Source organism: Bos indicus, chromosome 9 (assembly GCF_029378745.1).
Source record: "Bos indicus isolate NIAB-ARS_2022 breed Sahiwal x Tharparkar chromosome 9, NIAB-ARS_B.indTharparkar_mat_pri_1.0, whole genome shotgun sequence".
NCBI classification, from domain to species: domain Eukaryota; kingdom Metazoa; phylum Chordata; class Mammalia; order Artiodactyla; family Bovidae; genus Bos; species Bos indicus.
Genome location: NC_091768.1, coordinates 73,644,293 through 73,659,143, shown reverse-complemented (window position 1 = coordinate 73,659,143; position 14,851 = coordinate 73,644,293). Strand labels below are relative to the sequence as shown.

The window sequence follows — 14,851 nt, the reverse complement described above, 5'->3', positions numbered from 1 at the left end:
CTGATGGGCTACAGTCTATGGGGTCACAAGGAGTCGGACATAACTGAAGAGACTTAGAAGGAGTAGCAGGAGCATGGAAAGATTAACCTACTAGTTATTTTCTTTTTTTATGACAGTTTTATTGATGGTTTCCCTGGTGGCTCAGATGGTAAAACGTCTGCCTGCAATGCGGGAGACCTGGGTTCAACCCCTGGGTCAGGAAGATCCTCTGGGGAAGGAAATGGCAACCCACTCCAGTACTTTTGCCTGGAAAATCCCATGGACGGAGGAACCTGGTAGGCTACAGTCTATGGGGTTGCAAAGAGTCGGACACGACTGAGCGACTTCACTTTTATTGATATATAACATACATACCACAATAGTCATGCTTTCAAAGTATACAGTTCACTGGGTTTTATCATACACATAGAATTGGCAACCATCACTACTGTCTCTCCAAAAAGAGAGATTATTCCCTCCAAAAAGAAAGCCCATTTTCTCTTAGCAGTCATTCTCCATTTCTGGATAAGGACATGCACGCAGGCACACACATGCACACACACACCACCAAACAAAGCACTCAAACTCCTGGTAACCGGCAGGAGTGGTTTATATTTTCTGTCTCTATATATTTGCCAATTCTGGTTATTTAGTATAAATGGATTCATAAAATATATGGTCATTTATTACTGGCTTTCTATAGCTTAGAATAGTGTTTTCTTGAGTCCACTTGATAAGGAACTAATCCTGTCCTGTGAAAATTCTCATCTAGATATTAAACTAGCATGCTGAAGGAGCAGAAAGAAGATCACTAATCTTAAGTGGGATAGTGAGTAAGCGAGGAAGAGCAGTGTTCCATGACAAGTTGGGGAGAAGCTCAGGAGATCAGGCCAGCCTTTTAAACGGTCCTGTAAGCATGGTAATGTAGAGGAGGAAAAGCTTTACCTTCTGCCCTTATAGGTTCTGTGACTGGTCTAAGGATTAAATTGGCATAGACAGATTAACAGGAGGAAAAAAATGCAATTTTAATTTCATACATATGTGAGCCCCACAAAGACGTGGGATGCCAAAGACTGCCAGTTAGCTGGGGCTTATATACCATCCTGAGCCTAGAAAAGGGATGGAGGAGTCTGACACTTCTGGGGCAGAAGGCAACTTGAGAAGGTAAGAGGAGAAGCTGGTTTGTAGACATAAGTCTCTCAGGTGAAAAAGTTGTCCCTAATGATAGATGGCTTTTTCTTGGTATAGAACCCCATTCTAATGTCTGTTTCTCTTACAAAAGATAGCTTCCACTCTGTGTTCAGAATGCCTGTGTTTATAGTTTCTCAAAGTAATCCTTATGCAAAAGAGGCACATTTTTGGGTGGCATATTCTACTATCCTTCAGTAAGGAGTTTAGGATATTAATTAGAGAAACAAGTGACTGAGATGTTAACCTGGAAAGAACGTGAGAATGGATTTTATTTATTTATTTATTTTGAGAATGGGTTTTAAAAGGCAAGTAATAGTCTTCAGTTCAAGGAAGAGGAGATTGTGGCCTATACTAGTATGGTGTTACAAGATAAACCGAGGCATATTAAACATTTTAGGAGGGTTTTCTTTGAGCAAAAATCTATTCGAATTGGTTAGGGCCAAGCTTAGGATCATTTAGAAGCTTTTCACCAGCAGGAGCTGGGGAAAGACTCCTAGAGAGAAAGGGCTGAAGCAGAACAAGGAAGTTACTGATTGGCTATAGTTTAAAGCCCAGTTGGGCTCCTTGACGAGAGGCCTGGGGCATGGCTGTGTGGGGCCCGGGAGGTCGCCTTTGCTTGCGCGGGTGTCTTGGAGCCCGCAAGCTATTGTGTCCCCATTTCCAGAGTCGCAGCCCCCAGGGTGTGGAAGACGGGGACAGGCCTCAGCCTTCCTCGAAGACTCCCTAGGTCCCCAAGATCTACACCAAAACAGGAGACAAAGGGTTTTCTAGCACCTTCACTGGAGAAAGACCACCCAAAGACGACCAGGTGTTTGAAGCTGTGGGAACTACAGATGAATTAAGTTCAGCCATTGGGTTTGCTATGGAATTAATTGCAGAAAAGGACCACCCGTTTGTGGAAGAGCTTCAGAGAATCCAGTGCTCCCTGTAGGACTTCGGCTCTGCCCTGGCGACTCCGCGCTCCTCAGCCAGAGAGGCTCATTTAAAACACGCCATGTTCGAGGCGGGGCTCATCCTGGAGCTGGAGCAGTGGATCGACAGATACTCTCGCCAGCTGCCCCCACTCACCACTTTCATCCTGCCTTATTCTTGCCTAGAGAATCCCATGGACAGAGGAGCCTGGCGGGCTGCAGTCCATAGGATCACAGAGTCAGACAGGACTGAGTGACAACACCCAGAGACTACGCCCCATCAGGAGGCAAGAGCAGCTCCACACTGCACTTCTGTCGGGCCGTGTGTAGCCCAGCCGAGAGACGTGTGGTGCCTCTTGTCCAGACGGGTGAGACCGATGCAAACGTGGTCAAGTTCTTAAACAGACTCAGTGACTGTCTCTTCACATTAGCCAGATACACAGCCATGAAGGAAGGGAATCCAGAAAAGATATACAAGAACAATGACCTGTTGGACCGCACCTGAGGCTCTGGGAAAGAATGGAAATGACAACGGTGAAGGGAAGACTTCGCCCTCGCATCCTGATCCCTGAAGATCTCACCCACAGGGGCCAGAAGCTGGTCTTCTCTCCAGACCCGGCTTCCTTTCACAGCCCTGACACTTCCTTTGGGAGCTGTGGCTGGTGGAGAATCCTACCCTCCTCCCCTGGGCTCTCCTCGGTCTTCGAGGAAGTGGGAATGAAGTCGGTGTTGCAGGAAAGAAAGATAAAGTGATTGCTTCATCGAGGAACCAAGCAGAAAAAATGAATAAAAGTGGGAAAGGCTTGCAAAAAAATAAAAATAAAGCTCAGTTGGCTATTGGGATTAGTTATCCTTAGGTTTCAGTATTGAAACCTCGAAGTATTTACAGGCTTAGATTTTGGTTTGCTTATGTGATCATAGGCCACCTGGCATTAAAGCCATTTCAGTCTAATCCTTGAATTCGTTTAAGAGTTATAATAATGGGAGTGCAAGCAGTGGACAAATTTAAGATATATTTTGGAAGTAGATTCAGCACAACGTGGTGATGGATTAGATGTGGTGTAAGTGAGAGAACGAGAACATAGAAATCACTTCTGTGTTGCTTTTTATAGCCACTGTAGATGCTGGTAGAGCTTTTTAATGAGATGAGGACTACTGGCGTGGAGTTTTCTATATGAATGTAGCTGAGAAGTAAGCAATTGGATATTTGAGTCTTGAGCTCTGGGGAGAGTTCAGGGTAAAAGCCGTATTTGTTCTAAACTGTTAGATTTGGTACAATCACCTGGAGAGAGAGTATAGCTAAGTACCTGAGACCCTGAAGAGAGTATGTCAGGAAATCTCACAGGAGGTATTTTAAGAAAAGGGAGTGATAAGCAGTCACATGCTATTGAGCGAATGAGTAAAACGAGGACAGAAAATTGGCAGGATGATGTCCTTTGGTTTCCTAGATGAGTACAGTTTCAGTGAGTGGCTGGGAGAAAAGCTCAGTTGAAGTGGGTTGAAGACAGAATGGGAGTCTATAAAGCAGAGACTGTGTAGACCATTCTTTTAAGAAATTCTAACTGAGGAGCAGAGAAGCAGCAACTGGAGGAGAACATTAGATGGACAATATTAAAGTATGCTTATTTGCTGCTGGGAATAATTCAGTGGTGACAGAGAAATTGATAACGTCCCATGGAGGTGGTTATTGCTGGACTCAAGTCCTTGAAGAAATGAGAGGGAATCAAATTCTGAATGCCAGTGGAGAAACTGGCCTTTAAGAGAAGTGAGTGTTCATCCTCTCTGATAGGCACATAGGTAGAAACTATGGGTAGATGCTCAGATAAAGATTTGATGATGGGAAGATAAAAAGAGTTCTCATCTCTTTACTTCCAAGACAGTAATTGGTATTAGAAGTCTTCCATTGCTCTCACATAAACTTATAATTTCCGAATTTCCTTCCTCTTTTCTTTGTTTCGAGATGGATTGAATCATATCAGAAATGATATTGCCTGGAGGAATTTCTTTCCATTAAGCTTTGTATGATTCCTCACAAATGGGATTAATCTGTTTTTCTCATGTTCCCAGACATATTGATTCATAATTGGCATGTATTTTAATTGAGTTTATTCTGCCTTAAATTATAATTAATTTTGCCTATATTCTCCAGAATTAAAGTATGAATTTCCTCAGGGAGGAACAATTCTATTCTTTCTTTCTGTTCATCTTCCTCTCCTCTCTTCCTTCTTTCTGTTTTTTTAGATATTACATGATATTGTTTCCAGCTCTAATCTTTACATGTCTGAATTTCCATACTTCTCTGTAAGCTTCTTGAAGCCAGAGGACTTTTATCTTTTTTTTAAATTATTAATGTTATCTATACTCAGTTCAGTTCATTCATTCAGTCATGTCCGACTCTTCACAACCCCATGGACTGCAGCACACCAGGCCTCCCTGTCTATCACCAATTCCCAGAGCTTGCTCAAACTCATATCCATCAAGTCGGTGATGCCATGCAACCATCTTATCCTTTGTTATCCCCTTCTCCTCCCACCTTCAATCTTTCCCAGCATCAGGGTCTTTTCAAATGAGTCAATTCTTTGCATCAGGTGGCCAAAGTACTGGAGTTTCAGCTTCAACATCCGTCCTTCCAATGAACACTCAAGACTGGTCTCCTTTAGGATGGACTGGTTGAATCTCCTTGCAGTCCAAGGGACTCTCAAGAGTCTTCTCCAACACCATAGTTCAAAAGCATCAATTCTTCTGCACTCAGCTTTCTTTATAGTCCAACTCTCACATCCATACATGACTACTGGAAAAACCGTAGCCTTAATTAGATGGACTTTTCTTGGCAAAGTAATATCTCTGCTTTTTAATATGCTGTCTAGGTTGGTCATAACTTTCCTTCCAAGGAGTAAGCATCTTTTAATTTCATGGCTGCAGTCACCATCTGCAGTGATTTTGTAGCCCTAAAAAATAGTCTGACACTGTTTCTACTGTTTCCCCATCTATTTGCCATGAAGCGATAGGACTGGATGCCATGATCTTAGTTTTCTGAATGTTGAGCTTTAAGCCAACTTTTTCACTTCTTTTTCACTTTCATCAAGAGTCTCTTTAGTTCTTCTTCACTTTCTGCCATAAGGGTGGTGTCATCTGCATATCTGAGGTTCTTGTTATTTCTCCTGGCAGTCTTGATTCCAACTTGTGCTTCATCCAGCCCAGCGTTTCTCATGATGTACTCTGCATATAAGTTAAATAAGCAGAGTGACAATATACAGCCTTGACGTACTCCTTTTCTTGTTTGGAACCAGTCTGTTCCATGCTGGGTCATATGGTGGTTTTATTCCTAGTTTTTTAAGGAATCTCCATACTGTCTTCCATAGTGGCTTTATCAATTTACATTCCCACCAACAGTGCAAGTGCGTTCCCTTTTCTCCACACCCTCTCCAGCATTTATTGTTTGTCGATTTTTTGATGATGGCCATTCTGACCTGTGTGAGGTGATATCTCATTGTGGTTTTGATTTGCATTTCTCTAATAATGAGCGATGTTGAGGATCTTTTCATGTGTTTGTTAGCCATCTGTATGTTTTCTTTGAAGAAATGTCTGTTTAGGTCTTTTTCCCACTTTTTGTTTGGGTTGTTTGTTTTTCTAGCATTGAGTTGTATGAGCTGCTTGTATATTTTGGAAATGAATCCTTTGACAGTTGTTTCATTTGCTGTTATTTTCTCCCATTCTGAGGGTTGTCTTTTCACTTTGCTTATAGTTTCCTTTGCTGTGCAAAAGCTTTTAAGTTTAATCAGGTCCCACTTGTTTACTTTTGTCTTTATTTCCGTTACCTCTAGGAGGTGGGTCATAGTGGATCTTGCTTTGATTTATGTCATCGAGTGTCCTGCCTATGTTTTCCTCTAAGAGTTTTACAGTTTTTGGTCTTACATGTAGGTCTTTAATCCGTTTTGAGTTTATCTTTGTGTATGTGTTAGGAAGTGTTCCAACACTCTTTTACATGTATCTGTCCAGTTTTCCCAGCACCATTTATTGAAGAGGCTCTCTTTACCCCATTTAATATTCTTGCCTTCTTTGTCAAAAATAAGGTACCCATAGTGCATGGGTATATTTCTCCACTCCAGTATTCTTGCCTGGAGAATTCCATGGTAGGAGGTTAAAGTCCATGGGGTTGCAAAGAGTCAGACACAGCTAAGTTGACTAACACTTTAACTTGCAATTTCAACTACGGAATCAGAGTCAAAGATAAAATAGAAGAACAAAAGATGCTTGACAACAGTTTTAGGAGTTCTGTGCCAAGAACTAGGGCCAGAGACCTATATGTATATATTTTTCTATTATTTCATACCCCTGTTTCTAGATTTAAATATGGGTACTGTGTGGATCACAATAAACTGTGGAAAATTCTTCAAGAGATGGGAATACCAGACCACCTGATCTGCCTCTTGAGAAATTTGTATGCAGGTCAGGAAGCAACAGTTAGAACTGGACATGGAACAATAGACTGGTTCCAAATAGGAAAAGGAGTTCGTCAAGACTGTATATTGTCACCCTGCTTATTTAACTTATATGCAGAGTACATCATGAGAAACGCTGGGCTGTAAGAAGCACAAGCTGGAATCAAGATTGCTGGGAGAAATATCAATAACCTCAGATATGCAGATGACACCACCCTTATGGCAGAAAGTGAAGAGGAACTCAAAAGCCTCTTGATGAAAGTGAAAGTGGAGACTGAAAAAGTTGGCTTAAAGCTCAACATTCAGAAAACGAAGATCATGGCATCTGGTCCCATCACTTCATGGGAAATAGATGGGGAAACAGTGGAAACAGTGTCAGAATTTATTTTTCTGGGCTCCAAAATCACTACAGATGGTGACTGCAGCCATGAAATTAAAAGACGCTTACTCCTTGGAAGGAAAGTTATGACCAACCTAGATAGCATATTCAAAAGCAGAGACATTACTTTGCCAACAAAGGTTTGTCTAGTCAAGGCTATGGTTTTTCCTGTGGTCATGTATGGATGTGAGAGTTGGACTGTGAAGAAGGCTGAGCGCCGAAGAATTGATGCTTTTGAACTGTGGTGTTGGAGAAGACTCTTGAGAGTCCCTTGGACTGCAAGGAGATCCAACCAGTCCATTCTGAAGGAGATCAGCCCTGGGATTTCTTTGGAAGGAATGATGCTAAAGCTGAAACTCCAGTACTTTGGCCACCTCATGTGAAGAGTTGACTCATTGGAAAAGACTCTGATGCTGGGAGGGATTGGGGGCAAGAGAAGAAGGGGATGACAGAGGATGAGATGGCTGGATGGCATCACTGACTTGCTGGACGTGAGTTTGAGTGAACTCCGGGAGTTGGTGATGGACAGGGAGGCCTGGCGTGCTGCAGTTCATGGGGTCGCAAAGAGTCGGACACGACTGAGCGACTGATCTGATCTGATTGAGTTTCTTACTTTTAAGCCCATTATTCTGTAATTCTTATCATCAAAAAGTCAGTTACATTTGAGAAGTCTTGAATATAAATACCGCCTTAAATTTGGGTAAGGTTTTAAAATATGCACTGCTTTCATATGTGTTAATGAGTTTGACTTCTGTGTAGTTTTTATAAGGTTATACCAGCCATTTACTAAACAAATTTATATAAACAAAACCCGTCCCTTACCCTCAAAAAGATTATAGTCTCATGGATGATAACTTACTAGGTAAGCATCCTAAGGTACTACCAGTGCCATGATACTAGAAGATGTGGGAATAGTGGGGAGACAAAGAAGGAGGTCCGTCTGGTCAACAAAGGTCAGTCTAGTCAAAGCTGTGGTTTTTCCAGTTCTGATGTATGGATACTGCAAGGAGATCAAAGCAGTCAATCCTAAAGGAAATCTGTCCTAAATATTCATTGGAAGGACTGATGCTGAAGCTGAAGCTCCAATACTTTGACCACCTGATGGGAAGAACTGACTCATTGGAAAAGCCCCTCATGCTGGGAGAGATTGAAGGTGGGAGGAGAAGGGAATGACAGAGGATGAGATGGTTGGATGGCATCACTGACTCGATGGACATGAGTTTGAGGAAGCTCCAGGAGTTGGTGATGGACAGGGAAGCATGGTGTGCTGCAGTCCGTGGGGTCGTGAAGAAGTCGGACACGACTGAGCAACTGGGCTGACTGAAATTAGGAAGAGATAAGTTCTAATGGGAAAGTCTGAAAGACTTTTCGTGCCTGATGTAACACTTAAGCTTAGGCTTTGAGAAGAAGTCAATATCAAAAAGGAAGATGGAGCCAGGAAGGAAGCACATTCCAGGAAACAGGAAAAGCATGAACTGAGTCACAGAGACATGAAGCAATGTGGAATGTCTGGGGAGCAATTTGTTGCAGCTGGAACATAGGAGATAGAGCAGTAAGGTTGGAAGGCTAGTAGTTCTTATAGAAAGCTTTGTTTGCTATACTTAAAAAGTATGGATTTTATCCAGTGGAACAGTTGATGATGGGTTTTAAACAAAAGTGTTGCTCAATCAAATTAGCATTTTAGAAAAATCACCCTGGTAGCAGTATAGAAGAAGAATCAGTAGATGGGAAGACAAATCAGGAGACGACTATTGCAGTGGTAGCACTGATGATGAAGGAGTGGAATCAGATGCCAGAGCACCTGACTGCCTAAATGAGAACTCTGCGTGGAGTGTGAGGAAGCTGTCCAGGGTGATGCCCATCTGTCTGGCTGGAACAGCAGAGTGGGTGATGAGAGCTTTCCCCAAGGAAGTGAACAGCATAGGAAAGGTTAGTTTGGTTCTGAACTTACTGATCAGAAGAGTTTTACATGAAAAAATTGTCAACATGAAAGGCAGATGAAGCGATGAAAACATACATCTTTGCCTGGGATAACCGTGTGGTGTGAACGAAGTAGAGAGCCCAGTGGGTCTAGCAGGCAACACAGAGAAGCAGTGGCAGGATCACCAACAAAAAATGGTTTCCCAGAAACACGAGAGTGATTGACAGTGTCAGATATCTCAGAGGCCTGAGTGAATCTGCCAAATTTGATCATTTGAAGTCCATGATGACTTTAGTTTCAGATTTAGTGTTCTGATAGATACAAGCTTTGTTGTAGCTGCTTGAAAGTGAATGGCTGAGCTATATAGATAGCAGTTATTGGCTGTTTTTCAAAAACTTTAACATTCAATGAAGGTTAAGGAAATTTATGGAATCATAGTAAGAATTACTTGTTTTCTATTTTGTAGTAAAGTGAAAAGATTAATGCTTATAGCCTGTAGACAAACAGCTAGTAGAGAATTTGGAAGAGCCTTAAGGATAGCCACATGGAGAAGGAAATGGCAACCCACTCTAGTATTCTTGCCTGGAGAATTCCATGGACAGAGGAGCCTGGCATGGTACAGTCCATAGGGTTGCACAGAATCAGACACATCTAAGCATGCATGCAAAGATATCTTCAAGGGAACAGCTGGGGGATTAATTTTAAATGGAAGAGTACCTCTTTATCTGGGCTTCCCTGATAGCCCAGTTGGTAAAGGATCCGCCTGCAATGAAGGAGACCCTGGTTCGATTCCTGGGTCGGGAAGATCCCCTGGAGAAGGGAAAGACTACCCATTCCAGTATTCTGGCTTGGAGAATTCCATGGACTGTATAGTCCATGGGGTCTCAAAGAGTTGGACCTGACTGAGCGAATTTCTCTTTCACCTGTTTATCTGACACTGGAAAGAAAGAGAGGAGGACAGGTGTAAGAGGTTTGTTCTTGGAAGTGAGGATTTCAGGGGGTTCAGAACCAAATTTTCTCTCTGGAGTAAGGAAATATACTGAGAGAGAAAGGAGGTGAAGGTTTGTACTGTAGTATGCATCAGGTTAATTGGCTTTCTCTGAGGCATATTACTACTGGGTAAGTGGTTTGAACCAGTACTAGATGTTAATTTTGAGCTTTATACAGGGGAATATATTAGTAATTTTTGAACCACCAGCCCTTATACTCAAAAAATCTTGATTAAATATTACAAAATAAAATGTGATGACTGATCCCCATTTGAATGCTGGTTTAGTTAATACTGTAGGGGGTGAACTAATATGAGGAGAGATTTTCTAGCTCGTTACCCCACTGTAAAAATTTAACAGTAACAATGTTTCTTCCCTATCCCTCACTTCATTGTCGCAATTTATAAGGGCAGTATCTAGGACCTAGAGAGATCATGTTGCATCTCTCTTTATGACATCACGGCCTACTCATTTCTTAGGTTTTACTAACCTCTATATCACAGAAATGTAAGTTGCTTTTAGAACTTATGAGGTGTTCAGATAACTGACTTCAGATAACTTGAATCTCACTTTGGCTCAAGTTTTCTGTTTAACTTGTTTTGTAATACTGGGATTTTAACTTTTACAGCAGACATATAATTTGCAACAAAAAAATTTCCTAGGTGCTGGTTTTAGAAGTGTCTTCAAATTAAAGCGTTATCTGCATTGTTGTTCAAATTTAGTTTAAAAAAAATAGATGTCCAGAAGAAGGGGGACACATTTGTTAACATAAGTGTATAAACAGTGTTAATATCTTTTCTGTTATCATTAAAATCAAGTTTGAAGTGTCTTCACAAATTGAAACTTTGAAAACAATTCTTCAGGTTAATAAAGCATATAAAGTCAGCTAAAAGGATTAGACTTGTAAGTATATATGGAAATGAGTGTTACATATCTCCCAATGGTTTTACAATTTAATCACTAAAGGGTAAACTATTGTAGCCTGTTTAGCTTTGTGCATTCAATTTGAGGTTAGAGCAATGACTTTTTTAACATGAAAATTAACTCCTCCTAGAGAATTAGTATTTGCATATTTTATCAAAACTGTTTATACCCTGAAAGAGCAGGCAAAACAGTTTTTGTGATTAACTTGGCAGTTCTAGGTGGTTGTTTTTTTCTTTTCTTCCATTATGAATTTTATTAAATTTTTATGCTTCTCATTTTGCACAGTATGGAGGTATTAAACTGACTTTGGCAGACTGTGGTTTTTGCATGAGGCAAGCAGAAAAGTGTTTTGTAAAAAGAGGATAGATTGTTGTAGGGTAGACTATCTTAGCCAACCTTTCTGTTGTTGTAAAATTATTAAGCAATTCTTTTCCACAGCATATGTTTCAAAAATAGATATTGCTTCACTCTGTATAATGGTTATTATTATTTTTCTTCCTTTAAATGAATTAGTGAATATGTATAAGCTCACTTTGAAAATACTTTGAGTTCTAATTTCAGATCACTATTAGTTCAGTTCAGTTCAGTCACTCAGTTGTGTCCGACTCTTTGCAACTCCATGAATCGCAGCACGCTGGGCCTCCCTGTCCATCACCAACTCCCGGAGTTTACCCAAACTCATGTGCATCGAGTTGGTGACGCCATCCAGCCATCTCATCCTCTGTTGTCCCCTTCTCCTCCTGCCCCCAATCCCTCCCAGCATCAGGGTCTTTTCCAATGAGTCAACTCTTCACATGAGGTGGCCAAAGTATTGGAGGGTAGTGATTAACAATTATCCATACCTTAGAAACTAAGTTATCCTCCCTGTTATGTTGCCACTTATCACTTCACGAACATTTGAATAGTCTCTAAAGATATGTCAAGAGAGGGCAGAAGTGTAGAAATGCTTAGAAAAACCATGTAATTGTAGATCATAATTGGATTTTTTACAACAGCATTTTACTTAGAAAAAGTGGCAAGTCTTTCAGTTTGAGTGGAGTCATTCAAGTATCCTATTTGAGCTTTCTTGGTATTTATTTTTTGCTTTAGCACAAGTAATTTTCTGAAGAGGAAGACTGAAAAGCACATTTGTGTGTATGTGTGTGTGTGCACATGTGCGTGTCCAGCATACACCTGCTTTTTTGCACCAGATTTCAAAATGCTTTGTTTGATAGGTAGGATTAAAATTTTCAAGAAAATAGAAGTAAACTGAAAAATGATTCTAAAAAAGAGAAGTGAAGTAAATAGTTAAGTGATAAATTGTCATTTTGTGTATAGTACTTCCATATAAAAGCATAGCATTCTGAAAAATTTACTGCATCATCTTACTGCACTACATATTTCTAAGTACCCTTGCTTGTAATGATGTTAATAATAATAACTAATATTTATATAACACTTGATTTGTATAGCACTTTAGGATCCCCTTTGTGAACATACTCGTGTTATTTAGTGCTTTAGGGTTAACCTATGTTTTAATACCAATGATTATTATTAGTCTTCAAGCACATTTCCTTTGAAGTTTATTTACTGTTTTTATTATCTCCATTTAAAGTTGGAAAATGAAATTCAATGATCTTAGGTGATTTCATTGTTACTTTAGCTGTTGTATCAATGTAAATAGTCAACTTTAATTTTGGTCAGTGTTAATAATGGCTTCTTATAGAATTTTTGTAGCTGGATAATTTTTCTTAGCATTGATGTAATATTTGACCCCATCTAGTAACTACTTTCGAAAATATTTTTATTTTTCATAAGATGATACCACAATAGTTTAGGAATCTTAGAGCTATAATCGCACATGATCTTAATTGACTTTTTCACAAAATTATCTTTCTTTCAAAAGAAAAACTTAATCTTATATACCATTTACTGTCACTGTTTGAAAGAAGAGAAGCATTTACAAATATTATGTAAATAATGAGTCAGATAAAGGGCATGTAACCACAACTCAGTACTGTTGTTCTATGTATAGAACATCAAAAGGGAATTTTTAAATACTAATACAGTGGAAGTCCTCTGTGTAGTTTTGAGTATTTCAAAAAAGAGAAAGGAGCTACTTTCCTATACTAATATTTACATACCATAAACTGTCATTTTTAATAGTTTGTTAATTAACAGATTACTTTTTTACAGAAAATTAGAAATTTAAACATTTCCATTTTTTTCAAAATTCGATCACATTTTATCATGCTTTTTGAAAGTGGTAAAAATAATAAGATATAATGATTGATTTATTAATAATGAAAAAGAGACTAGATCGCTGCTGAAATTATCTGAACTGCAAGATGAATTTACTAACTTACTAAACATTTTAGCCTTTTTCTGTGAAGTGTGTTTTTCATACACTTACAGTGTTACAGTGTACTTACAATGTAGTTACAATGTTGCACTTGTTACTCGTTTCATTTCATTTCATTTCTGAGTACAGACCATTGTACTTGCACAATTGTAGTAGAATTTTTGTGCTACTGAACATTGTATTTACTTATAGAAATTTTGCTTGTTCATTATTTGAGTTGTTTTTTGAAAACTGTCTTAAGAATAAGATTTTTTGATACGGCAGAAACTATTTCACTTGGCTAGTTAAGTTGCAGCTGTGTTATCTATGTCACTGTGATACATATAAACATGAACATTACAGGTGTTTTCTGTACAGTATCTGAAAAGGAAGTACTTGTTCTTTCAAAAATGCTAAGGAAATGTGGATGTGAAACATTTAAAAACTCTTTCTTAATTGAAAGCAGTCAGGGAGTCACTTATTTTTTGCTTTTTTTTTTTTTTGGCATAACTTTTAAGACCACTCTAAGTTACTAATAAAGTTAGTCCCATGATAAGCAAACTTGTTTTCAAAGTAAGGCAGATTGTAAAACTATAGAGTTTTGTAAACTCTTAAAAACTAAGCATATAAATCATTGTCACTTCTTTTGACATGTTCCCTGGTTTGCATCGTAAGCAAATATTTCTCATCCACTATTTGCATCAGTAACCCCGGAAATTACGCTTTCATTTCTGATTTGCCTTTCCTATTACAGGTCAACAAAAATCTCTCATTCACTTCGACATCAGCCTCCTCACAGCAGTCTAAGTCAAAACAATCAAACATGCTGGACGCTCATCAGATTCTGCGTCAGTTTGGTTTCAGTCAAACCGGTGAGCCCCTTTCTTACTTTGACTATTCATTAAATGTTCAGATTCTATTTTTTAATGGATGTCATATATTTCACTTCAGAAGTATGGCTCATAGCATTATAACGGTCAATTTTCACACTTGGTGAATTATATTCCAGCATTTTTTTCTTTAAAAATCACTGAATTATTTCAAAAGCAAATTTGAATTTGGTAACTTTAATGGTAGATACTCTCATCCTCTAGTCTTTTGAGTAGATAATAATTGAAAAGTCACAGAACATGAATTTTATATCTGATTCAGTTTCCTTTGGGTAAAGGAACCATAGTTTATGGATAATCAGATTTTGTGATTCATTTCAAAGAAACCCCAGGTAAAATGCATTTTGGTAGAAACAGGATGCATCCTGCCTGCCAAAATATCACGTTTCTTCAAAATTGGAAAATTAACAAAAGATGCAAAGAAGCTAGTTATTTAAATGTATATCAATCACAGAGTTGAAACAAACTATACAATTGCAAATTTTAGGCGAATATTTTAAATTAATTTGAATAAGGTTTTCAAAGAATCTCAAAGAAAAACCCTCTAGATGAGAAGTGTGTATTTTTGGTATTGAAAGATGTCTGCTTCTATTCATTAGCTTTTGGTATTTCCTAGTATTTTTTTTCTACTATGGAAATCTTTCAGAAAGATGGAAATCTTTCAGAGAACTGAAAATGACAAAACAGTTGTCTTTGACAGAGAGAGGAGGAAACTTGAGCTTGAAAAGACCAGCTTAATTTATTTAGAAATTTAGGAACGATCTTACTCTTCTACTTTGAAGGTATTTGGAGTTTGCATATGAAGTTAGTGTAATATCGCTGATTACGTATTCAGTTCAGTTCAGTTCAGTTCAGTCACTCAATCATGTCCGACTCTCTGCGACCCCATGAGCTGCAGCATGCCA

General features: G+C 39.0%; 1 protein-coding gene across 21 annotated transcripts in view; it reads left to right on the top strand.

The window, feature by feature from the left end:
• AHI1 (Abelson helper integration site 1) overlaps positions 1 to 14,851 on the top strand; it is a 224,636-nt gene that overhangs the window by 94,215 nt on the left and 115,570 nt on the right. For 20 of the 21 annotated variants that reach the window (XR_011568502.1, XR_011568503.1, XR_011568506.1 and 17 more), the window contains one exon: positions 13,811 to 13,928. Coding sequence is in view for 16 of the 21 variants with exons in the window: in XM_070796218.1 (XP_070652319.1) it covers positions 13,811 to 13,928 (118 nt within the window). In the remaining 5 variants the exon portion in view is untranslated. Of the gene's footprint in view, positions 1 to 116; positions 246 to 13,810; positions 13,929 to 14,851 lie in introns of those variants that run through there. The other variant, XM_070796231.1, reaches the window with a different exon arrangement.